A 26,751-nucleotide genomic window follows, 5' to 3' on the forward strand; every position below is an offset into this window, starting at 1 on the left:
TTTTTATAAGCAACTTCATGGTCTGATCACATGACATTTCTTTTCATCTGTTCTTTCCCTGATTTGGCACAATTAACTGATTCTTCAGTGAATGTGTTTATGAATACAAAATTCTTATTCCTGACCTATGAGAAATATTTACAGACTTATTTCTCAGTCATGGCTCTTGCACCATCAATATAATTTGAAGTGTTGCCAATTTAAGTTATCTTTTTTGAGACCCAAATTAAGTTTAAAAATGTGCTTTACTTGTAGCATGAAATGAAAAGCAATTTCCACATTTGTCTTCATAAACAGTCATAAGATCCATACCAAATAAATGCAATTAGCTGTGCAGTAGATGACACATCTGTGGGGTAGTCCATATTGTAATTAGTTCCTTATACAGTAGAACCTCAGAGTTATGACCTGACCAGTCAACCACACAGTTCATTGTGAACTGGAAGTAGACAATCAGGCAGCAGCGCAGAGGGGTGGAAAACAAGCATGGTACTGTGTTAAATGTAAATTACTAAAAAAATAAAGGGAAAGCAGCATTGTTCTTCTGTATAGTCAAGTTTCAAAGTTATATTAAGTCAATGTTCAGTTGTAAACTTTTGAAAGAACAACCATAACGTTTTGTTCAGAGTTACGAGGTGTTCATAACTCCGAGGTTCTACTGTAAATATTTGTCAGTTCAGGGATTCTTTTTGCAACAGTATCTAAAGATAATGGAATTGTTCTAATTTCTTTTGCTGCAGAATATTCAAATAAAATCTTGATTGTCAGTTGCACAAAGCTTAATTAAATGTTGCTGCTCTTTTCTGAGACTTCCCTACCGTTGGTGTTCAGAGAACCACTTAAAAAGAAGAGGCCTGAATGGTTTTAATGAAACATTTTCAGTTCTTGTTACAGCGTTTTGGGGTTTTTGAATTTTTATTTTAAAGAATCCAAAGGTTTATTTTTGAAATATGACTGCTCACTATAACGATGGTGTTTCAGTTTCAAAGATCTTTTGGTACCATAATAACTAAGCACTAAGGCAGGGGTCTCAAACACGCAGCCCGGGGGCCGCATGCGGCCCGCGGAGCTCTTCCCTGCGGCCCGCCAAGATCCCCGTGCCCCCACCCCCCAGTTACTTCCGGTCACAGCCAAACTCCCCTCACCCCCCCCCCCCGAGTTATTTTATGTGGCAGCTAAGTTCCCTGCTCGCTGCTCCCCAATGTTTGGGGCCGGGTCTCTCCCCCGGCCCCGCCTGCCGCCCCCACGCACCTACCCCAAGTGTCCCCCGGCCTCACCTCTGCACCCCCTCCTAACCCCAAACTCCATCCCAGAGCCTGCACCCCCACCCCCTGCCCCAGCCCGGAGCCTTCACCCAGCACCCAAACTCCATCCCACAGTCTGCACCCCCACCCCCTGCCCCAGCCCGGAACCTGCACCCAGCACCCAAACTCCATCCCAGAGCCTGCACCCCAGACCCCCACCCCCACCCAAACTCCCTCCCAGAGCCTTAGGCAGGTGGGGGTGGAGTTTGGGGGGGCAGATTCAGGGCACCACCAAAATTTCTACAAACCTGCCACCCCTGGAAGAGGCAGAGCAGTGGTGGTGCAGCCCAGTGCAGTGGGGGGGGGGCTTTAACAGAAGTAAATCTAACTAAGTGCATGTTTTGTCCTTTGAGTGAGGTGCATTACTGAGTGTATATATTTTATTAAAACCGCTTGGAAATGACTTGTTGTAGGAGCAGCAGTGATCTGTATGCTCTGTATAATGCTTAGCACTTTCCAGGAGAGGGGGGGAGGAGCACGCTCGGGGGAGGGGGAGAAGACACGGGGCAGGGGCGGGACCTCATGGAAGGGGTGGAGTGGGGGTGGAGCCGGGGCCAGCGAGGGGGGGTGTCAGTGATGCGGCCCTCGGGCCAATGCACTAGTCCTCATGTGGCCCTTGTGGTCATTTGAGTTTGAGACCCCTGCACTAAGGGATGCCTGTTGTGCCTGAGCAGTGCATCTTCAGTGTTAATCTGCAGATCCTTTTGTTCTATCTTCAATACTTAAATGCTATTTCCCCGACCCCCTATGTGTTCCTTTGCATTCCTCTTGGAATTCTTAATTTCACCCTGACTTTACAACGCTAACTGCTGTTAGTTCCTTGTCATTTTTCTGTCCAGGAGGATTTATTTGCTTCAGAGCATGTTACTTATTTAACAAAAGGTGGGATGAGCTGAGGCCTTGTCTACATGAGAGTTTTCTCAGTATAGTTCTGCATCCACACGGCTTTATGTAAACTGGTTTAAGCTGTTTCCCTTGTGAATCACAGCATCCACGCAATACTGCTCTTTTTTTTTTTTTTTAAATAGGTCCACCACATTCTGGGCAGGCACCCCTGGGTCCAGTGTTTTGCTGCCAGGCTCTATGTATTCTGGGATTTTTCTTTTGATGCATTGTAGGGTAGCTATTGGAATCTACTGAGACTTGGGTCAGATTCACAAGCTCCCATGATTCCTTTTCTGGTATCCCATAATTCCTCTGGTTTTCACAAGCCAGCGCAATTTTCAAAGTGCTGTAAGGCAGCATGGAGGAAGCACTGCAATCCTGACCATCACTAATAGGAGCAGGGTGTTCCAGATGTATTGGCAGTCATGTAGGCAGGTGCTTTGGATGAGTTGAAAGAGATGCTAACATGACAATGACGCTGCATGGCTACTGAGTCAGAATTATTGCCCTCATCTCTGTTCCTGGTTCCACCACTGACTTGCAGGGCAAGTCACTTACCCTCTTTGTGCCTCAGATCACCAATTTTTATAGTGAGTTTAAACAACAGCTCCCTCACGGGTATGTTGTGCGGCCTCATTAATGTTCGTAAAGCCTCACAACACCCTTGTTTGACATCTGAAACTGTCAAATGAAAGGCACTATGTGAGTGCAAATTATAACATGAACTGCTTCCTATGCTCAGCAGGATGATCTTACAGCATTTCCAGGCACGGTGTCTGGTTGAGTGTCTGCAGGGGATGGAAATTAAATCCATTTTTGCCACATGGGAGTACTGCTGTGCTGGTTCCTGTTTGACGTTTTAACAAGGTTTTTAATTCTTTGAAAAACTAGATCAGTTTAACTCTCCTCCACTGACCTATTTTGGAATTAGGTTCCTAGCAAAAGTAGTAAAATTCATCATCTCATTAGTGTCCAGATAAGATAGAGACAAGGCAACTTGAGAGATCTGCAAAATGGCCAATTAAAAAACCTGCCACAATGTAAATAAGAAGCTGAGCACCAAATTGGTGTGTGCCAAAACTCCAGCCTTGTTCACCCAAACGCACCATTACAACTACCTTGTTGAATGCAAATTATTTGTTTTTGGACATGTCATTACAAGTCTGACTGAGTATAATTTATTTAAAAGAACACATAGCCTGCTAGCTGAACAATGAAATTAATATGCTATAGTCATTATTTTGCCCTCTGGCATATCTTATCATAAACTCTCTCTCATATTGATGAATATTTTCCTTGGAATATCCTGCAGTAGCTGCATTAAAATCGCACTTATTATTTAAGAGCTTATCTACATACACTAGTTATACTCTACTGGTATAGTTAAAGTGATATTGTCACCCTAGTGTATATGCAGTTATAGTAATACAAGGGTGCTTTATATCAGTATGGCTAGTCTCGTATGGGAAGGGGAATAAACTACACTGGTATGAGCCCCTTTATATCAGTATACCTGCATTCACAATAAGGGTTGTACTGGTGTAACTACTTCTGGAAAAAAATCACACCCCTAACTGATGCAATTATATTGGTCCAAAAACTGCATAGGCTGGGCCTAAGACATTCTTTAGGTTTCTTGGACCCATTATTCTGAGTTATTGAAAGGGAAGGGAATTGGATAGTACTTCAGTAAAGTGGACTTGCTTGTTTCCTTCTGGATCCTCACTATTCTGTAAGTAGGCCTTTCTAAAGAAAATGTGGACACTTATTTTTACTAGATGATGAAATGTTCTGTCTATGATTACAGACTTAAAACAATTAGTTACATCTAAGTGTTTATATTCTTCCTTACATGAGCACTTGCATACGTTTTCTTAAAGCTTTCCAAATCCAGTCAGCAAGTCTCTCATGTCATAACATGTAAAGCAGCAAATAATTGTAAGTTATCATCCCACTTCTTTAGCACATCACACACTTTTGATTATAGTCCTACAGCCTACAATGTGCAGTGTGATATGTTTCCCTTTTGTCTGTCTTCTCCAGGTCCATTTGTATGGTATATTTATTGTCCCCTCCCTTCATCTGTTTCAGAATCTGTAAAATGTAGGCTTTCATTATGAAGAAAAAAATATTTAGTAGTTTGGTAGAAGATGATCCTTTCTCATGTGTACTGAATTTAACTGACCCTATGCAGTCTGTGCTATGTGTCAGTGCTATGAAAGTTGTATTTAGGACTTGTATTTTTTGCTGTTAGTAACAAATGTGGCTGTAGTGAAGATAGGACTCTAAGAGCTTTGTCGGTGGTCGATTTTTGTATCCTAGTGTTCCTAGTGTAGACAAGACCTTTGTTTGCAGAGAGCCTGAATAAATAGTTGTATGAGAGGGGTGAATTCTTTCACCCCCAGTTACTTCAGTGAAGTGTTAATTCTGAAGACTTGCAGGATTTAACTACTTATTTTTCAAGAGGAGAGTTTAAGGGCTTTTCATCACATATAGCGCTACGGCTGTAGCGCAGCCTATAGTGAAGACACTCCTATGAGGACGGGAGAAGCTCTCCTGTTGGCGTAGTTAATCAACCTCCCCAAGAGATGGTAGCTATGTTGGCGGGAGATGCTTTTCCGCCAACATGGCACTGTCTACGGGGGAGGAGGACATGGGGGAGGGGGGAACAGGTGGGGTAGGTTGGTACAACTATTTAGCTCAGGTATGTGGATTTTTCACACCAGTATAGGTCTGTACTGTAAACCTGGCCTAAACCTCTTTCTTCAGTTTTAGAATGTGTTAACTAGGATGATCTAACACAGGGGTAGGCAACCTATGGCACGCATGCCAAAGGCGGCACACGAGCTGATTTTCAGTGGCACTCACACTGCCTGGGTCCTGGCCACCGGTCCGGGGGAGCTCTGCATTTTAATTTAATTTTAAATGAAGCTTCTTAAATATTTTAAAAACCTTATTTACTTTACATACAACAATAGTTTAGTTATATATTACACTGCTCTACAGCCAAAATGCTTCTAAAATAAATGTAGTCAAACTTTACTAATTCTGGGTCACTGAGAACGAAAATGATGCTTAAAATTGTTGATTGGCTCTAGTTTTCAAGATATGCTATTGGGTCAGTATATACGACCCTTGACTTGGGAATGGCAGAGGATAAGTGAGTTATAAAGGGAAGGGATCTCAATTTAAACCAGAAATGACTAAAATACATCTTTGACTGGATCTATGAATAAATCTATGACTGGGTTTGGACAGTACTTGCTTTTTAGGCAAAACAATGAATGATGCAATCTGAAGCTGGTATTGCGTCATACATGATATGAATTGCATCATGTTATTCCTAGAAGTCCTGGATGATGCAATCATAACGAAGCTTACATCAGTCTGCTGAACAAATTGCCCTATATCAGCTCTAGAAATCATACAGTGTCGTGCTCTCTTATTTGTCAGTGTTTGATTTTGCAAAGGGACACATTTCTGTTTAGCCAAAGTGAGCAGAGATGCCTCGTACTTGTGTGAACAGTGCAGATAACTTCTGCTATGTTTGTGGTGAAGTGACTTTTGCATCACAAAAGGAAATCTATGCCTTTTGCAGTGCCAATGATTTGGAGAGAGCCAACAGATCATACCAGCAATTGTTACTTCTGCATGGTGCCTCCAGTTGGGAAAGGTGTGTCAAAGAAGAAAAAGTGAACTGTGCATTATCCAAACATTCCATCAGCTATACGCCCAGTACCCCACGGAGAAGGACTGCCGGTTCCTGATGCACTAGAATCATTCTCACTTGAGTCAGACGAGGAAGAGGATGAAACTTCTGGTCCTGAACCATCAATGTCACAGGACCCACATTTTCTCCCATCCTCCTCCTCTGAACCACACCTCATAACACAAGGTGAAGTGAATGACCTTGTCAGGGATTTGGAACTACCCAAGAGTAAGGCAGAGCTGTTGGGCTCCAGACTACAGCAGTGGAATCTCCTGGCAGGTGATGTTAGGGTTTCCATGTTCCGTGACCGTCAAAAGGATCTTGTCCCATTCTTCTTCATGGAAGGTGATCTTGTAGCCTGCAACAACATCGATGGTGTGATGGCAGCCCTCAACATCGTTCACGATCCAGATGAGTGGAGACTGTTCATTGATTCATCAAAGACGAGTCTTAAAGCTGTTTTACTGCATAATGGCAATGTTTTGCCATCAATTCCAGTTGGTCATGCAGTCCATATGAAGGAAACCTATGACAACATGAAACAACTTTGGAGGTGCATAAACTATGACCAACATCAGTGGCAGCTTTGTGGCGATTTGAAGGTTGTTGCTCTCTTGCTTGGTCTGCAGACTGGATACACAAAGTACTGCTGTTTTCTCTGCGAATGGGATAGTCGTGCACTCCGACAGTCATTGGAGCCTGGGGGAAAAGTGTTCAGCATCCACCACTTGTTGAATCAAGGAAGATTTTGTTACCACCCTTACACATTAAGCTGGGTCCGATGAAGAACTTTGTCAAGGCCATTGACAAAACACAAGCAGCTTTCAAGTACCTCCGTGGAAAATTTCCAAGGTTAAGTGAAGCTAAGATAAAGGAAGATGTCTTTGTTGGTCCTCAGATTCGTGAACTTCTTCGAGATGATGCATTTGACCATGCACTGCGTGGCAAGGAAAAGACGGCATGGAAAGCCTTCCAGTTAGTGGCAATAAATTTTCTCGGAAACAACAAGGCAGACAACTACAGGTTGTTGGTGGAAAACCTCCTCAAGGCATACAAAAGCCTTGGTTGCAACATGTCACTAAAGATACATTTTTTGCACGCTCATCTAGATTTTTTTCCACTGAACTGCGGAGCAGTGAGCGACGAGCACGGCGAGCGATTTCACCAGGACATTGCAACAATGGAGAAACGCTATCAGGGCAAATGGAGCCCATCAATGCTTGCAGACTATTGCTGGACAGTGACAAGAGATGCTCCATTTAATGAATATAAGAGACAAGCCAAGAAGCGCCGAGTAGACACTGAATAGGACTAAACTATGTACAGAATAGTTTTTTGCCTTTTGTTTCATAATAAATTTTATTTATATAACCCTTTTGCTGATTTTTAAAGTGTTACATAAACAGGACAGGTGAAATATTATCATGTAAAGCAACCATAAACACATGAAAAGACCTAGGTTTACAATTTATGATTAAAACTCTACTATCTACACAATATACATAGACATAAAATGTAAAAACTTAAATATCTTAGAAACAGTAGCCAATCAGTTGTTTTAATTGTCATATTTGAATTCAGCACATCAAAATACATAATAAATAGCACATTTTATCTCTGAAGCAGATGACTTCTCAAAAATTGTAGACCAGTGTTATAGACTTATAGAAAGAAACCTTCTAAAAACGTTAAAATGTATTACTGGCACGCGAAACCTTAAATTAGAGTGAATAAATGAAGACTCGGCACACCACTTCTGAAAGGTTGCCGACCCCTGATCTAACAACATACCTTTCTATTAGTCAAAACAAACACTGAGTTGTGAACAGACATGTCTGTAAATGTGAAACCATGGGCTAAATTCCTCCCTGGTGTAACTCAACAATTAAGCCTATGATTCTGCCTGACCAACTAGCATATGTTAAAGTCTACACTAGAGGTTTAGAATAGGTGTTTGCTAACATGTTCTAACACACTTTGAAATCCTGGTGAAGACAAGCCTAGGGGCAGTCAGTTTAACAACTGCTTTTGCAACTTAACACTTGTTTCAGTCTTTTAGGAATTACGAAACCACACCCGAATTATTCAACTGCTCACTAGCAATGGAGTCTGACTCATCTATTCAGAACCAAGAAAATACGAAATTTTATTCTTGGATATTGCAGTGTTGTGGTTCAGCTTTCATTACGGCTATGTACATGCTTGTCTTTTCAGGAAAACTCCATTGCATTATCAAAAGTGATGCATTTAGTCACTTAGTAGACACTTTCCCATCCTTTTTTCTCAGTTCTTAGTGAACAGTGTGAATACATTCTAGGCAGTGATCCTGTTGTGCAATCAGCGACATGGCAATTAACCTTGGTTTTAATTCCCTTTTCATTGTGGATGTCACTGTTGTTTGGGTGCTTTTGTTTTTTAGTTTCCCATCTTGCTCTTGGTTTTCTGCTAAACACCCAGGGTGGAATCCTGGCCCCGTTGAAGTTCATGGAAAAACTCCCATTGACTTAAGTAAGGTCAGGATTTTACCACTGCTTTCTAACCCAGCTTCCCTCTTGAGAACCACAAGAAGAAGTGTGAATGGTAAAGTTGGCAAACATCTTCAATCACATGATTTCTGCAACAAATCTTGTTTCCAATAGCCTATAGTATAAGAAGTACCAAATGAACCTCTATCTCTCTGCCAAGAGAAACATTACTGACAGAGTTGAACAACTGTTTTCTAAACAATTTCTTTTCAATGGGAATAGACAAAAAAGTTTTATTCTCTTCCAAACTTTTCCCAGCAGCAGGTCCAGATAACTTGCATGCAAGAGTTTTAAAAGAGTTGACCAAGGAGTTCTCTGGATCATTGTTGGTTTTCAATAAGTCTTGGAACACTGGGGAAGTTCAGGGAACTGGAAGAAAGCTAATGTGTCAATATTTAAAAAGAATAAATGGAACAACCTGAATAAATATAGATCTGTCAACTTGATATTGATCCAAAGCAAAATAGTGGAATAGCTGATATGGGACTTGGTTGATAAAGAATTAAAAGGATACTAATATAATTAATGCCAATCAGCAAAGGTTTATGGAAAATAGATCTTGTCAAATTAATTTGGTATTTTTTATGCGATTAGAAGTTTGGCTGATAAAGGTAATAGTGTTGAAGTAATATATTTAGACTTTTGTAAGGCATTTAAGTTGGTACCACATGACTAGAATGAAACAAAATTAACATTGCACATATTAAATGTATTAAAACTTTTGCCTCAACTTTAGTGTGAGCAGATTAGGCACATGTTTGGGCCAGTAATGGAACTATGTGTATTGTAACTATTGGCTGTCCTATGGTGATACTAGGGCTATGAATATACTTGATGGTATCTTTCTTATGTTGGCATTAGTGTGGTTTATAAAGTTCTGTATAATTCACTGCTCTGGAATCGTTTCCTGCAAGATGCTGAGACTGCTTTTGTTTAAAGTTAAACTATTGTTTTCCAATTTTTTGTTACCTTTTTGCATCTTAGATTTTAAAATACATGTGCTTAAAATGACTCTGAATTCAGTAAGTCTCAGAATGACTAGTTGGGAACCTCCTTTAATACTATAATTCAGGGGTAGGCAACCTATGGCACGTGTGCTGAAGGCGGCACGCGAGCTGATTTTCAGTGGCACTCACACTGCCCAGGTCCTGGCCACCGGTCTGGGGGGCTCTGCATTTTAATTTAATTTTAAATGAAAAGCCTAATTTTATGGTGTGCAGTTTGCAAATTAATTCCAGTTCTGCAGTTTCTTATTGGAGTCTGTTTTTGAAGTTTTTTGTTGTTGAAGAATTGCCACTTTTAAGTCTGTTATTGAGTGACCAGGGAGATTGAAGTGTTCTCCTACTGGTTTTTGAATGTTATAATTCCTGATGTCAGATTTGTGTCCATTTATTCTTTTGCGTAGAGACTGTCCAGTTTGGCCAATGTACATTGCAGAGGGGCATTGCTGGCACATGATGGCATATATCACATTGGTAGATGTGCAAGTGAATGAGCCCCTGATGGTGTGGCTGAAGTGGTTAAGTCCTATGATGGTGTCCCTTGAATAGATATGCGGACAGAGTTGGCACCGGGGTTAGAAACAGCAATCATTGAAAAGCCTTTTAGGTAAAATTTGTCAAAAGACTTTCATTTTTTTTAATGGTAACGTTCCTCAGTATTCTTTCTGCTGTCCACTGACCTGGTAACTATTAATCTCCACTTGTTCTCTTATTTCCCAATTCAGCAAATTCTAAATTGTGCACTAAGAAAAACAATGGGGTATTGCACATGTTAAAAACTTGCACTGTTTTGTCAGATGTGTCTGATGGTTTTTTGATTGTTGTTTCAGCTCTTATTGTAAGATTGCTTGCAGTTGTAAAGTGAGGATAAGGAATGAAGCATTTCTGCTTGTTCTCATTTTTGTTCAGGTTGATTTGGCATACTTGATATCTGAGTAGACAGCCATCTGTCCCTCAAGTCTTGCCAATTACACCAGCTCTGAAAGCAGTCCGAGAAACTTAATTCTTCCACTTAATCATATGCAAGTCCTCATTCTCTATCTTTTGTCAAATCCATCTTTTGTCTAATTAAAAAAAACTTGGTCTGGATTTATTATTTTCTGTTTCCAAACTGTGGAGTTTACAACTGGCATTACAGATAGATAACAAAATAAATAAAAATAAAATATTTTCTCTGAAGAAGCATTAATGAGAAGAATTAATCCCAGATTAAAATGACAGTATTAAAAACTGCTTCCTTTCAAGTACTGGAATTCAGTTACTAGTGTGAGGGTTGTTGTATCTATGGCAAGGAGAGAGAGAGAGGTCAAAAATTTCAAAAATGGATACTTAATATTTGAGTCCTAAGTCATTGTTAGATGGCTACGTAACGGGCCTGATTTTCAGTAGTACTAATTATATTGACTTCAATAAGAGTTCATGGCTGCTCAATGCTATTGAAATTCAGGCCACTTACAGTCTTAGGAGCCTAACTTTTAGGCACCCAGTTTTATGGTCTTGACAACTCTCCATCATATATTTGTAAAAGGAGTCAATGTATTTTTCCAATCATGATTCCCTGCAAAAATATCTTCCTTTATTCAAAGCAACAGAGGGTCCTGTGGCATCTTTAAGACTAACAGAAGTATTGGGAGCATAAGCTTTCATGGGTAAGAACCTCACTTCTTCAGATGCAAGATGAAGTGAGGTTCTTACCCACGAAAGCTTATGCTCCCAATACTTCTGTTAGTCTTAAAGGTGCCACAGGACCCTCTGTTGCTTTTTACAGATTCAGACTAACACGGCTACCCCTCTGTTCCTTTATTCAGGAATTCCTGCTAGCATGACTATTTCTTCATTCATTAATTCCAGTTCTGCTAACTAGTGCTATTAATTACTTTGTTTTTAAATATTTTTTAACCTGGTGCTGTTTAAGTCAAAGCCTCTTCAAACTTGTTACCTGCTATTTCACTTTTTACTAATGACAGCTAAATTCTTATTGAATTTGGCATTGCAGTATTTAACTCAAGGATTGCTGCTGATGGAAAAGTACACACTTTCAACTCCTAATCAATGTATGAGGAAAGTAGTAGGTGTTCAGATATAAAGTACAGCTCTTTAGTCAATTGTCATATATTTTTCAAAGGGTATGATATTTGCTTTTCTAGGAACTAGTATTAAGAACAGAGAACAAAATGAAACTGACTAAAAGCATCATTGCAAAAATATTTAATGGAGAACTACTGAAAACAACAAATATTACTTTCCAACTCGACCCATTCCCCTTGTCCCCTGCTGGCTTTATTTGAAATGCCTAACGTAAAACATCACAGTACAAAATAGGTGTTTTAAATATGATTAATTATCCTTAAATTGTCCAAAGCATTGACTTTTTATCATTGAGAAACATGGTTGTAAACCATAATTGTTCAATTATAAAAATCCTTTGCAGTTCAATAGTAACAAATCTTACTGGTGTTGGAGATGAAATACATTGTGTGCGGTTTTAAAAATAATGTTCAGGAGAAATTGTTTTGTTTACCACTTTTCCACTATGAGCAGTGTAAGAAAACTTTAGTATGAAATTTTTGCTAAAGTTGGATTGATTATTTTTCTCCAGATTTTTAAATTAATTCTTTCAAAGATTACATTCATCTGAGCTAATCTGTCTTTTTATGGTACAATTAGACACATGCAAAAAGAAAAGAGCTTTGTACTAAATGTTCTCTCTCTCTTTCTCTTCTCCCCCATCCCCCAAAAGAAGAGGCTTCCCTCAGGAGTCTAGAAATGTAGTGGGACTGGTTTCTTTCTTCTTACTCTTGCTGTTCTCTATTCTTCCATTCTACTCGTCATCCCTCTTATGATTTCCCCCCCCCCCCCCCTTCTATGGAAGCCTATTATGCATACTCCATTGTCTGGAGTCTAGATTCTTCTTATAGCTCTGCCTTCATCTTCTCTTATGCTTCCTGTGCTTCACTATTTTGATTGCTTTCTTTGACTCCTTCACCAGGTCCAGATTGCATCCCTTCTTTCATGCTGCTCAGCAGGCTTGGAACAACTGCCCAATTAATGTATTTCAAGTTTCTCCTTTTCCTTTCAATTTCAGAAACTTCTTTAAAAACCTATTTTTTGACATTATGTGGTATATAATAAACATGTCCCATTCTTTGTCTGTCCTTCCCCGAAACTGTTTTTTCCTGTATCCAGTGTGTCATTGTGGGACCTGTTCCTACTTGGGTTCAGTTTAGTTATTGTGCAATGTTATGTACCGCAGTGGCACTTTGTGACTGATGATAATGCCTTTGGTATCAGTGATCTCTGGAGAGCAGAGCAAAACTGCTGTATGGTACACTTTTTATCACAGATACACTGCTTCTGTTGTGAGTTTCCTGGCAGTGTAATTAGCTAGCAAACTTATATCGTAAGTATCTGTACCCTGCTTTATTCAGCAAGTGTGTGATTGGAACTATATATGTCTAAGAGAAATAATTGTATCAACAGACCTTTGAGTCTGCAGCTGAGTGTAACTCTGAGTAGTACAGCAGAAACCAATTCAGTACAGTGACTTGGCTTACAGACTTATCTACTTTATAAATAGGCTTATTGGTTTAGTTAGTAATAGTTGGAGAGTGGTATTTTTGTAGTGTTGTATACACTTTGTTTTAGTGCAAGGATTATGATTTTTAACTTAATGGGTCTATTTTTAATGTTTTATTAGATGAATTTCACTAGATTCCACTCTGTTCTGTATATCTATATTTTGTTAGACTGCTTTCTAGCTCCAGCTGATGAGTTACTCTTGCATATAATTGCTGATCAGAACAAAATATAGTGTAATAAATGCTGTAAAATTACCCTCATCTCCATACCTTCTGAGATCCAGTTTATCTAATCTCTTCTATATGCATCCGAAGAAGTGGGTTGTAGCCCATGAAAGCTTATGCTCTAATAAATTTGTTAGTCTCTAAGGTGCCATAAGTACTCCTGTTCTTTTAATCTCTTCAGTGATGAGCAAGGTTTCTATAATATAGAAAGGAGCGTATGTTTTGTATAAAAAAACTGCATGTATAAAAAAAATTAGTCTGCTTTTTGTTCAAACTAAAAAGCATACCAGTGCTAACCTCTGGACTGAGACAAAGCATGGAGAATTTAAACCCAGAAGGAATTAATTTGACTAAATTATGAGCGTCTGAAAAAGGGACGTTGGAATGGTTGTTGGAACTCGGTAACTATCATGTGCACTATCCCCACCTGCTATGGTAGTTATGTTGTCTTACCATCTTTGGTTAGGTTGCTTGACTGAAAGAAAACCAACTATGATAATATTTCTTTTAAAGACCAAAATGATACCAGTTTAACAGCTGAAAAATGCTCTTGGTGGTTAGCATATGGGACCTTTGGTTTGATTCCTGTCCAGTATACATACTGGGGTCTATGTTTGCATGACTTATGGCAGATTTATAGCTGTTCTAATGTGATAGGCAGGTTACATGGTTGGAGGGATATTAGTGGTTAGTGAGGTTGAGAATTTGGGATCTAGAAGGAAGATATCCAAGAAAAAATTTCACTGTTGCTCTGAAAAATAAGAGATCAGCACTTTAAGATAATGCATATATTGTTTAAACTAAACTAGATTTCAGGAAGGTTTCAGTCTTTGACTGCACCACAAGGAAGAGCAAGGGGTGTGAAACTGTGAAAACTACTGTTCTTGTGCAGGGGGAATGTATAAATGTTCCTCTTCAAAGCATATATCAATTAATTGACTCAATGGAATCCTAGCAATGACCTTTATACAATATATTGTAAATCTTCACTGCCCATTTATTTTTTATCCTTTATTACAAACTGAACTGGAAGGTAGACAATAGTACTTCTTCCAAAGTGCTGAACAAACATGATATAATTCGTCACCCCAACATTCCCTGCAAGGCAGGGATTAACGTTCCTTTATCAAACTTTTAATTGAATTATTGAGATGCCTAAGGGGCTAGCCCAGTGGCCAGCCACAGTAATGAGGATATTTCTGTGCTTCCTCTCCCACCCCCACCCCCAACCCCACCCCCAAAGGGAAAAAAAAGTGTGTACTAAACTCAGTTTAGCTAACTTGGGTTAAAATAGCAGTGAAGACATGGCAACTCATGTCATCAGTTCGAGTTCAACCCTAGGCTTTCCTTTAGGCTTTACCTCAAGTTGCCAGCGTGAGTTAAAGACTGAGTTGCTGTATCGTTGCTGCTATTTTTAATCCAAGTTACCTAACCCCTAGTTAAGAATACATCTTTTTATTTGCAGGGTAGATATACCCTGAGTGTGCTGACAGTACACGTTCATAGATTCTAAGGCCGGTGGTCTGAACAACTGTATAACTCAGGCTATAGAACTTCCTCAAAATAATTTGAACTAGAGCATATTTTTTACAATATTGTTTTAAAAATTGCCAGTGATGGGGAATCACTTGGTGATCCTTAGTAAATTATTCCAGTTGTTCATTACCCTCACTGGTAAAAATTTTACATCTTTTTTTCCATCTGAATTTGTTTATCTTCCATTTCCAGCCATTGGGTCTTGTTATATCTTTGTCTGCTAGACTGAAGAGCCCATTATTAAATATTTGTTACTCTTGTAGATACTTATAGACTCTGTTCAAGTCACCCCATAACCGTCTCTGGGTTAAACTAAACAGATTAAGCTCCTTGAAGATCATTCTTGTGGCTATTCTCTGAACCCTATTCAATTTATCAACGTCTTTCTTGAATTATGGACCCCAGACCCAGTATTCTGCCAGCAGTTGCACCAGTGCCAAATACAGAGGTAAAATAACCTCCCGGCTCCAATTTACTATTCCCTGTTTGTGCATCCACGGATCACATTAGCCCTTTTGGCCACAGTGGTTGCACTGGGACAACGTGTTCAACTGATTACTACCCTGACTCTCCCCCCCCCAAGTCCTTTTCAGAATCCCTGCTTCCCAAGATAGAGTCCCTTATCCTGTAAGTATGGCCTACATTCTTTGTTCCTAGATGTATGACTTTTTATATTTGGCTTTATTGAAACACAAAGTATTTGCTTGCACCAAATTTACCAGGCAATCCAGATTGCTCTGTGTCAGTGACCTGTTCTCTTAATTATTTGCCACTCCTCCAACTTTTTGTCATCTGCAAATATTATCAATTGATTTCATTTCCCCCCCAGATTATTGATAAAAATATTAAGTAGCAAAGTGCTAAAGAATTGATCCCTGTGGGACCCCACTAGAAACATATTCTCTGATGATGATTCCTCACTGTCAAATAGCCAAATTTTAATTAAAAAACCTCCTCCTTATTGTCTTTATTGCTGGTGGCCATAGATTTCTCCATGTATCCTTTTGCTTCCCTTACCCATTTCTTACAATTCTTAGCTTCTTATAGTTGTGTTATAATTTTTTTTCTTGTTGCTTTCACTACTCCTCTAAGACAGGCTGTTTTTTTTAACCAGTGTGGTCTCCTTTCTCAATTGTGGCTTTTTGGATACTTAGTAAAATGTTCTTAAACAATTCCCAATTATAATTCATATTTTTCTGTTTAAATTCTTCCACCTGATTTGGCTCATAATTGTTTTCAGCTTTGAGAAATTGGCAGTTTTATAGCAGTGGGTGGGGGTGGGGGAGTGCGAGCGCACTGTGTAGTTGCAGCTGTGTTGGATATCAGAGAGATGATGTGGGTGAGGTAATATCTTTTATTGGACCAACTTCTATTGGTAAGAGAGACAAGCTTTCAAGCCACACAGAGCTCTTCTTCAGAGTGTGTGTGTGTGTGTGTGTGTGTGTAAGTACTTATTTGGACTTCATACTGTTCACACATAACAAATTTGATCAAGTCATGATCACTTGTACCTAAGCTAGCACCAAATTTTAGTTTGAGGTCTCCTATAGAATTCTCCCATGTTGTATTCAACACTTCTTAAATTAGAAAATTGTCATGTGTAATTTCTAGAAATTCTGAAAACGTTTTAGTACTGGCAGCACGAGCCCTCCAGCTTATGTGACTCAGACTGAAGTCCTCGCGTGATCATGCAGCCTTTTTTCATAAACCGTATAGATAAGTGCTTAAGGGGCCGGTCATCCTGTTCCCTAGTGTGATTTGGTGGACTGTAGCAGACACCAACAAGTACCCCATTATGTGCTTTTGCTATTAGGACATTGATCCATAAGTATTGAAAATAATTTTCTTCCAAGTCTTCACTGAGCTTGTGGTTATTTTCATTGACAGCAATGAGGGAGTAGTTGGACTTAATTCACCCAAAATTTATGTGCCTTACTTGTTAGTGTAACTTTTATATAATTGATCACTGTTAATGGGGGTGGGGGAATCTTCCACTCTTTCAGAGCGTGATTACAGTTGCTCCGTATATTGGTAAATCTTGTCCAGAATAGGAAGTAATACTTGAAAGTGGATGCTATATAAATAAGTGAGTAGTTGTGCAGCTTCCCACACGCATACAGGCAGATGGCTCCAGCCATAGCATCATCAATGCAATTTAGCAGAACAGGGGAGCAGGATTTTGGGGACCACAACTGCACTCTATGGGCTTACTACAAACCAGGTGGTTGGGGCAGTGCACAGGACTTACCAGACTTTGGGAAGGGTCATAAACACCAGGTGGATCTGTCACAATATGCACACATTAGTCATTGCTCGCATGGAGTAGGGATGCAGTGGGGGGAGAGGTAACAGCAGCATTATGTTTCTGTATCATGAAGCCTCTTATACCAAGGTTGGCTTCTTGGGTTTGATAGGAAACAGGGCTGTTATTGGTGATGAATGAGGTAGCAAAATGATGTGCCATGAAGGGGAAAACTCAATATATGACACCCGGTCTATGAATACATTTATAAAATCCAACCTTTAAATACCTAATAAAATATGTTGATTGGATTCTGTTTTTCCTTCCTCAGTTGGCTGAAAGTAGCCAGAAGAAAGAGAGGTTACAGCAAAGCATTGAGAAATCAAAAATCGGACGCCAAGAGACTGTAAGTTTCTGTTCATTTTTTCATTAAAGAATCTGTCTGTGAGGATGTACAATCTGTAGATGTTAACATGTTACAGTTTTATGTAAAATCATTGAAAATCTTAATAGAATGGCTAAATATTGGAAGAGAGGATGAGGGAGGGGAAAAATATCAGGCTTGCTAGACAGCCCTTTCCACCATTGCTGATGCACAGCTGATTTTGATCTGTGGTGAGTACCAGGTGGGTGTTTCACAGGGTGGGAAATTTTGTGATTGCTTGAGAGCTGCTCTTTATAAACCTGGATCAGACTGAAAACAAAACAAACAAACCCCCAAATTAAACTAATCATAGGTATGTGCTGAAATGCCCAGAGGTTGCTGAATGGCCAAATGAACCCAGCTATCTGTGAATTTAGGTGGTGGTTTAAAATTTGGATCTTGATTTTAATCTGGCTAAATTTAACAAAGATCCTTTCTGTGTTGAAACTGTTGAAGGAACACTGTCAAACGAAACTTAAAACATGCTACTTCATAGGCATGTTAGGTGGAAATGTCTTTCATACAGTATCCTAGCTAAACTGAGCATTGGGGCAGGTAAATCTAGATTCTTACTGATCAGTAGTATATTTGAAGTAGATGATGTTCTTTGGAGGGACAGTATAGATCTGAAATATTTGAATTAGTTTTTGTACTTTGGAGATTGCTGCTGCCCTAAAATGATGTGAAACAGAGGTAAGGTTTTTGTTATAGAAACAATAATTCCATTAAAAAAACTGTCAAGAGAACATTAGTATTGCACAATCAAGTATCTAGGTATCAGAAAATGTGAAAGTTAAGGATTAATGTGTTATGATTACACAATCTTGAATTACATGACCGCGTACTTGTTCTCAAATAACATCATAAATTTTTTTTTCTACACCCTACAATACATGTGTATAACTTTGTAATAGATTTTTGTTACTCTCACTAATTGGTCTACTGTATGGTACTGTTAGTGACATAAAATTATAACGTAAAGTCTCTTCTTTAAAATAGGCTATATTTTTAATTTTATTATTATTAATTCAGTACTCTGATGAGTAATCAATTACTGTAGTAAGAAAGAGACTCTCTCAGAGAGATGCTATATCCACACACATTAAAGCAGTGGTTCTCAAACTTTTGTACTAGTGACCCCTTTTACATAGCAAGCCTCTGAGTGCAACCCTCCCCCCCCCCCCCATCAATTAAACACTTTTAAAATATATTTAACACCATTATAAATGCTGGAGGTAAAGTGGGGTTTGGGGTGGTGGCTGACAGCCCGCGACCGCCCATGTAATAACCTCATGACCCCCTGAGGGGTCCCAACCCCCAGTTTGAGAACCCCTGCATTAAAGTGTTTAGAATGGAAGAGTGTGGCTCTTTTAATATTGTGTTTTTATTTTAACTTTAAGCTAGAATTATCTTTCTCATTTACACTATTCTCAACTATCATAATAAAGTTCAAGTTCAATTCACAGAGTATTGCATTTAATTGATTCACTATATTTATATTTCTCCCTCACAAGTTCATCTAAACTGGAAACTGACTGTTTCACTGTTGATATACATGTGCTGGCATATTTTTAGTTGCTAAATAGTTATCAAGATTACATATAAGTTTGTTTACAGTACAGTAAGGGCTCAGTGGAAGCAGTCAGGTACACTCAAGAAATAATTGCTAGTTATTGATTATGAATGATCATAACGTGTATAGGTAGTGTGGTGAGGATCTGAGATGTGGTCCCAATCCTTATTTACCCATGTGTATAACTAGGAACAAAGAACAGTTTGATTACTTAGAATAATTTTGATTTGTTTAACCACTTTGCCTTGATCTTGCATTCATTATGCACTGAAGACCCACTTTGAAACAGGGTATTTTGAATGTGCATAAAGTGCAGGATTGGTTTGCCTACCTTAAAATAGTAGGAAATGGAACATCTGATAGTTTTGGAGAGTAAAATGATATTTGCATTTTGCATAAATGTGTAGTAGTAGTATAATCATTGCCTATTTAATTTTCTTTACTGTTGGTTTCTCCCAAAATTTTCTGAACCCAGGCAGAACGTGCTGCCATAACAAAGGAACTTGCTGCTCTCCGGCAGAAAAAAGAGCACCTAAAGGCAGAAATAGACCAATACAAAGAATGTGATCCAGATGTTGTTGAAGAAATCCGTAAGTTGTATATTGTGTAGCTTTAATGTGTTAAAATTTCACAAAAAGAACCAAACACTGAAGGAAAAATGGTGCTTTTCAACAGCTCATAACTCACGCACAGCTGAATGGATTTTCATGTGGGCACAAAAGGCAGACTTCCTCTGCCAAATTTCAAGTTGCTGCTGCAAACCAAAGAGTTGTAAAAGCTCTAAAAATTCTTTTGACATTTTATTTTATAATCAAGAGTGTTAAGTAACCTAAATAGAGGTTGCTACTGCTTCTATTCTATAATTTATAACTCATTACTGATAAACTGTTACAGACTGGGACATGGGCAGTCAGGCCTAGTAGTTGGAGCACGAGTTGGGAGCAAGGAAAGAGAGCGTGTGTGTGTGTGTGTGTGTGTGTGTGTGTGAGAGAGAACCAGAGCCGGAGGCCAGATACCAGAGCCAAAAGTCAAGCCAGAGTCAGGAATTGGAGCCAAAGTTCAGAACTGAGTCACCAGGAGTCAGAGAAGGCAGAAGGGCTGGGTCCAAGGCTGGGGCAGGGCAGGGGCAGGGCAGGAGAAGGAGCTAGTGCAGCTGTGGGCAAATGCTTTGAGTAGCTAGGGCCGTGCTGCTGGGCTTAAGAGCAGGTCTGTCAATTCCCTCAGCTATCTGGGTGGTTGGACTATGACGGGTGGTCAAACTATGGCCCGGGGCCGCATCCGGCCCTTCAGATGTTCTAATCTGTCCCTTGAGCTCCCGCCGGGGAGCAGGGTCCGGGGCTTGCCCCGCTCTGGCACTCCAGCCGGGGAACGGAGTCAGGGGTTGGCTTCGCTCCGCACAACTCCCGGAAGCAGCGGCATTTCCCCCCTCCGGCTCCTACGCATAGGGGCAGCCAGGGAGTCTGCACTCTGCCCCCGTCCCAAGTGCGGCCCCCGCAGTTCCCATTGGCCGGGAACCACGGCCAATGGGAGCTGCAGGGGTGGCACCTGCGGATGGGGCAATTCGCAGAGCCGCCTGGCCATGCCTTTGTGTAGGAGGCAGAAGGGGGATATGCCGCTGCTTTCAGGAGCTGCTTGAGGTAAGCATTGCCCGGAGCCTGCACCCCTGTCCTCTCCCGGGTCCCAACCCCCTGCCCCAGCCCCGATCTCTCTCCTGCCCTCCAAACCCCCCTCAGTCCTAGCCCAGAGCACCCTCCTGCACCCCCAACCCCTCACCCCCAGCCGGAGCCCTCACCCCCCCACCCCAACCCCCTGCCCCAGCCCGGAGCCCCCTCCTGCATCCTGAACTCCTCATTTCTGACCCCAGGGCCTGCACCCCCAGCTGGAGCCTCACCCCCTCCTATGCCCCAATCCCCAATTTCATGAGCATTCATGGCCTGCCATACAATTTCCATACCCAGCTGTGGCCCTCGGGCCAAAAAGTTTGCCCACCCCTGGACTATGAGGAGGCTCAATTGGGGCCTAACTCTACTCTTTAGACTGTCTGGGGGTTATGCTAGAAGGGAAGCAGGCTAGCAATGGTCGTTTACTCCTGACACACGCTTGAAATCAAAGAGAGCTGAGGGTGTTCGGGGCACCTCAAGAACCGCTCAGCTCCTTGAAATAGTGGCCCCAAATAAGTGTGTGCATCAAATCTAATCTCTTTGCTCCTATTATTTACCGTGAAGACAATAAAGTCTAAAAACGGGGTTGGAGGGAATTATTTACAGCGTGAAGCACTAGATACACACACACAAAAGCAACTGCAGCCATTTTCTGTCCATCAAGATTTTTTATTCTTAAATCTTTTGATTAAAGGAAAATTTAATGTCAGACTATATTAATTCAACATTTATAGTTGATAATTGAAACAAAATTGAGGATATGTAGTTATGGTTCTCACAGCATCTGTATCTTGGTTACTCTGTGTGTGTGCATAGTATAGTTAATCTCAACAATAATTATGTACAGGCTGAACACAAATGTTCACATTTGAGGGCAGGCTTTTAGAGGAAGACCATCAACATTCCTGTTTAATCAGTGTTTTCTAGTATGCCTGAGTTTTTATAGTTTTAGCTTTGGAATGGTGAGCTGAAAGTATTTGGAGGCATTTTACTCTAAAGAAGCAGTTTGCAAACTGTTTATATAATCTTGTGAATATTTTAGCATGAGTAGTAGGAGTCAAACTTTTCCCTCCTTCCCTCTCCTCCAATATTATCTTAAATGATAGGCAAGAGTATAAGTAGTCAATAAATTAGGTTTGTTCATCAGTTATGTTGCTGATGGGCAGGATTTCTAGCTGGGACTGTCCAGATAGTTGTCATTCTGAGTCTGCATGCCTGTGGTTAAGGGTGAAGCCCTGCACATCTGCATATCCGCTGTATGTCCGCAGATGCAGATATCCCCTGATCATGTTTGCAGATCTGACGCAGATACAAATTTTGTATCTGTGCAGGGCTCTAGTTAAGGGCATGTGTCACTACCAATGCTAGGTTACCTTTCCAAAATAATTAATTGCTTCTGCAGCTGTGTAAGGATAGCCAAAAACTATTTTGAACATAGTGGGGCAATGGACGCTTTATAATGAAATCTGGCCACATCCTGATGTAAACCAGGGTTTGTAATAGGAGGCAGAATGAGTTTTGTTAGCAGATAATAAATTTCCTCTTTTAAGCTACTGGTTCATGAGTCAGACCACTGGAAATAGGCACCATGGAAAGTCCAAGCTATAGTGTGGACTTCAAAATATCTCCGGCTTCGTTTTTTCTAGTGGTGTTTTCAATATTTTAAGTTCTTCTTCACGTTGATTCCAATCAGGTATGCGCATGCCACGTGCATGGTCATCGGAAACTTTTTCCCTCAGCAGCTCCCGTCGGGTCGGCTAAGGAGCCCCTTGGAGTGGCGTGCTCAATATAGGACCCTGCCGACCTGACCCCCCCTTCAGTTCCCTCTTACCGTCCGTGCTGGCGTTGGAACTGCATTTCACTTGCTTGCAAGTGTTCCCTTAGCCTATTACCTAGTTTCTTGTTTTAGTAGTTAGTGTATTGTTGTTTGTAGTTACTATAGAAATTGTGGAATGGGATCATTCATTCATTCATTCATTGGGGCGGTGCTGGACTCGGTTCAGGCAAGAGCGATACTATCAGAGTCCAGATTTCAAACACTGACCGGCATCATTTAGACTCTCAGACAATACCCCACCACAACCACAGGGACATGCCTCCGTCTCCTTGGACACATGGCGGCATGCACCTATGTGGTCAGGCATGCCAGGCTGAGGTCCAGACCTCTCCAGGCGTGGCTCGCCTCAGCTTATCACTCGGGTTTTGAAGGGATGCCCTTTGGACTTGGTAGTAACAGTGCCGGAGCGAGTCTTAGATACTCTATGCTGGTGGCTGGACCCTCGCATGGTCTGCGAAGGAGTCCCATTCAGCACCCTCAACCATCCATGACCTTTGTAACGGACACGTCAGACCTGGGTTGGGGGGCCCACCTAGGAGACCTACAGATTTGGGGCACGTGGTCGCAGTCCGAGATCCCGATCCACATCAATATAAAGGAGCTCAGAGCGGTGAAACTAGCCTGCCAGACCTTCCAGACCAGAATACAGGTTCAGTGTGTGGCAGTGCTGACTGACAACACCATCGCCATGTTTTACATAAACAAGCAGAAGGGAGCCCTCTCTTCCCCTCTCTGTTGGGAGGCTCTCCAGCTGTGGGATTTTTGTATAGCCCACTCATGACGCCTCCAGGTGAATGATCTCCCTGGAATATGGAACGAGCTTGCGGACCACCTCAGCAGGTCGTTCCGCAGTCACGAGTGGTCCATCCATCCGGACATCATACATTCCATTTTCCAAAGGTGGGGGTTTCCTTGGGTAGACCTATTCGCCACCAGGAGCAACAGGAAGTGTCCATTTTGCTCCTTCCAAACACACAGTCCGGGCTCTATCTCGGACGTGTTCTTGCTCCCCTGGGGGGACCATCTAATGTATGCCTTCCCGCTGATACCACTCGTCCACAAGGTACTGCTCAAGATCTGCAGCGACCAGGCGGAGGTAATTCTGCTGGCCCCTGCGTGGCCACGCCAACATTGGTACACCACTCTTCTGGAGCTGTCAGTGGACACCCCGATTGCACTGCCGCTCCACTCCGCTCTGATCACACAGAACCACGGTCGCCTCCTTCACCCGGACCTCCAGTCCCTCCATCTCATGGCTTGGAAGCTTCATGGTTAAACCCAATGGAGCTCCAAGGCACGGAATCTGTGGGGGAGGTGCTGCTTGGTAGCAGGAAACCTTCCACCAGGGCCATTTACCTAGCTAAGTAGAAAAGGTTCTCATGCTGGTGTGAGCAGAGTCTCATACCTCTACTTCAGGCATCTATACCGTTCATCCTGAAGTATCTACTGCATCTGAAGCAGCAAGGTTTGACTGGATCATCCATCAGAGTACACCTCGCGGCCATCTTGGTATTCCACCCAGGAGAGCTGGGGCTCTCGGTATTCACCAACCCTATGGTGGGCCATTTCCTGAAAGGCATGGAAAGGCTATATCCACAGTCCCGACTGCCAGTACCTGCTTGAGAGCTCAATCTGGTCCTCGCTAGACTAATGGGGGCCCCATTCGAACCATGGGCTACGTGCTCCCTTCTGTATCTCTCGTGGAAGGTGGCATTCCTAGTTGCCATCACATCAGCCAGGAAGGTGTCAGAGTTAAAAGCGTTAACCTCCGACTCCCCCCACACAGTCTTCCATAAGGACAAAGTACAGCTCAGGCTGTACCCGGCCTTCCTGCCAAAGGTGGTATTCCCAATTCCACATTGGCCAGGACATTTTTCTACCAGTCTTCTATCCCAAGCCACATGCTAATGCACAGGAGCAGAGGCTTCACTCACTAGATGTGCAGAGAGCGTTAGCATTCTACATTGAGCACACAAACCCTTTCAGGAAGTCGAACTAATGGTTTGTACCAGTGACAGACTGGATGAAGGGGCTTCCAGTCTCCTGACAACTCATTTCTTCCTGGATCACGGACTGTATCCGTACCTGTTATGACCTCACTGAGGACCCAGCCCGGCTATTACAGCCCACTCGACACGAGCTCAAGCCTCGTCCACCGCTTTCCTGGCCCAGGTGCCCATTCAGGAGATTTGCAGAGCGGCAACCTAGTCCTCGGTGCACACATTTACCACCAACTATGCCATCACCCAGCATGCTAGAGAGGACGCAGCTTTCAGCAGGGCAGTTCACCAATCAGTGATTTCTTAACTCTGACCCTACTCCCGTGGGAGAGCTTGGGAGTCACCTGATTGGAATCGACATGAACAAGCACTCGAAGAAGAAAAGACCGTTACTCACCTTCTTGTAACTTGTTCTTCGAGATGTATTGTTCACGTCCATTCCAATACCCACCCTCTTCCCCCTCTGTCGAATTAGCTGGCAAGAAGGAACTGAAGGGGGATCAGGTCGGCAGTGTCATATATTGAGTGCCATGAGGGCGCCACTCCAGGGGGCTTCCTAGCTGACCTGATGGGAGCTGCTGAGGGAAAAAGTTTCCGACAACCATGCATGCAGCATGCGTGCACCTGATTGGAATGGACGTGAACAATATCTCTGGAAGAACAACAGTTACAGGAAGGTGAGTAACCATCTTTTTTCATTTTAAAACCAAATTGTAGTTCTAACTCTTCTGGTGCTGAAGACAACTTTCCACTTGTGAACGGAAGCAGTACTATCTTGCTGAGTCTACTAACAGAATGAAACAATAATTGTGAAAGGTGTGAACTCCACATTATTATTTTGAGAACTAACTCTGAAAGCTGCTGATGATTTAACTATTTCACTACTGATCCTTTGAGTAGAAGAATCTAGCTGTTGTGCTTTAGGCAAGCCATTGCTTTTGGATTAATTTGAAAAGTCATTCCATGTAGAAAAGTATTACAAGATTTAAAGATTGTGGAATAATAAAGTTTTTCTGAGTATTGGATTTGTGTTTGTTCCTTAACACAAAATTACTATTTCCAGAGGAACGAAGGTAGTGGGGAATCTCAAAGGGGAATGAATGAATTTAGGGAATTGGAGAGGCTCTAAAAATGAGTGAAGTAGGTAAATTGTATGTAAAATTCTCCAAAATACAAATGATGTACATAACTATTAAGGTTTTCATTTTTTTTTTAAATTGGAAAGTATATTGTATGAGGGTTTTTTGTTTTAAAATACCTTTAATGTATAATTTGTGGATATGGTATGTTTTGGAGTGAGGAGCTACATGGCACACTTATTTAAAGTGCAGTTATACTTAGAAAAGTGAAAAATGACTAAGCTCAGTCCAAAGCCCACTGAAGTCAATGGGAGTTGAACCAGGCCCGTAGTGAGATATTATTTTCCAACAGCTTCCAGATCAAATGTGCTCATTTTGCTAATAAAAAGATGTTTTGTGGTTACCAGCCATGCAATATGCACCTGATATCCAATAGTTCAGTTGTGTTCTTTGTGCCTTGTGCACCGACACCAGTAGTAAAGCTTCTGCAGCTTGAATTTAGTTAACAATTCTGTTGAAGAAACATGAGCCATAGTAGAATCCACCCACATTGGTACTGGCTTTACTGGTTAACTGAAGTCTTGTTTTTTGAGTGAAATAAGCAGATGTCACTGAACATACATAGGGAACAGACCAATTTGGTAAGCAGGTGTCATTTTTAAGTAATCTCATTTCTGAGTATAATTGCACATGAATGCACTAGTTTTTAATATTTGAAAACCTGGGTGAAGATTATAGATCACAAGTGATTGCCGTTTTTGTTGGCACACTCCGTAGAGAAGTCAAGTTTGAATAAATAGAGAAATTCTTCACAGAACTGGAGAACCTTAAACTACTGCTGTCTGATTTTTGTACACATTCAGTGGCTAGAGAACACGTTTCACAGTCAGTCTGGAGTAGAAACTAATGTGACAAATACTGTGAATCTGAGAGTATAGATGCGTACATGGTATTTACACTTCAGACAAATTCAAACAAGTCAAAGTGACGAGTCCTCTCTGAGAACTTGTATCTCTGCCAAGTTTATTTTAAAATGAAGCTGTTTTAGTTAGCTAAGCAAAAAAAAACCCCACAGTTTTAAAAGCTGGAACGCATGTTTTCTTCCACACTAATATATCCAATGACTGGCTCAATATATTTTGTTCCAGCTTTAGAGCAGGGGGGAAAAAAAC

At 41.3% G+C, this 26,751-nt stretch overlaps 1 protein-coding gene across 1 annotated transcript in view; it reads left to right on the plus strand.

Annotated features, from left to right (window-relative positions):
* MND1 (meiotic nuclear divisions 1) overlaps positions 1-26,751 on the plus strand; it is a 46,679-nt gene that overhangs the window by 9,870 nt on the left and 10,058 nt on the right. Inside the window, exons 5-6 of the mRNA XM_065405580.1 lie at positions 17,337-17,411; positions 19,478-19,592. Coding sequence (XP_065261652.1) covers positions 17,337-17,411; positions 19,478-19,592 — 190 coding nt within the window. The remainder of the gene's footprint in view (positions 1-17,336; positions 17,412-19,477; positions 19,593-26,751) is intronic.

Source organism: Emys orbicularis, chromosome 5 (genome assembly GCF_028017835.1).
Source record: "Emys orbicularis isolate rEmyOrb1 chromosome 5, rEmyOrb1.hap1, whole genome shotgun sequence".
NCBI classification, from domain to species: domain Eukaryota; kingdom Metazoa; phylum Chordata; order Testudines; family Emydidae; genus Emys; species Emys orbicularis.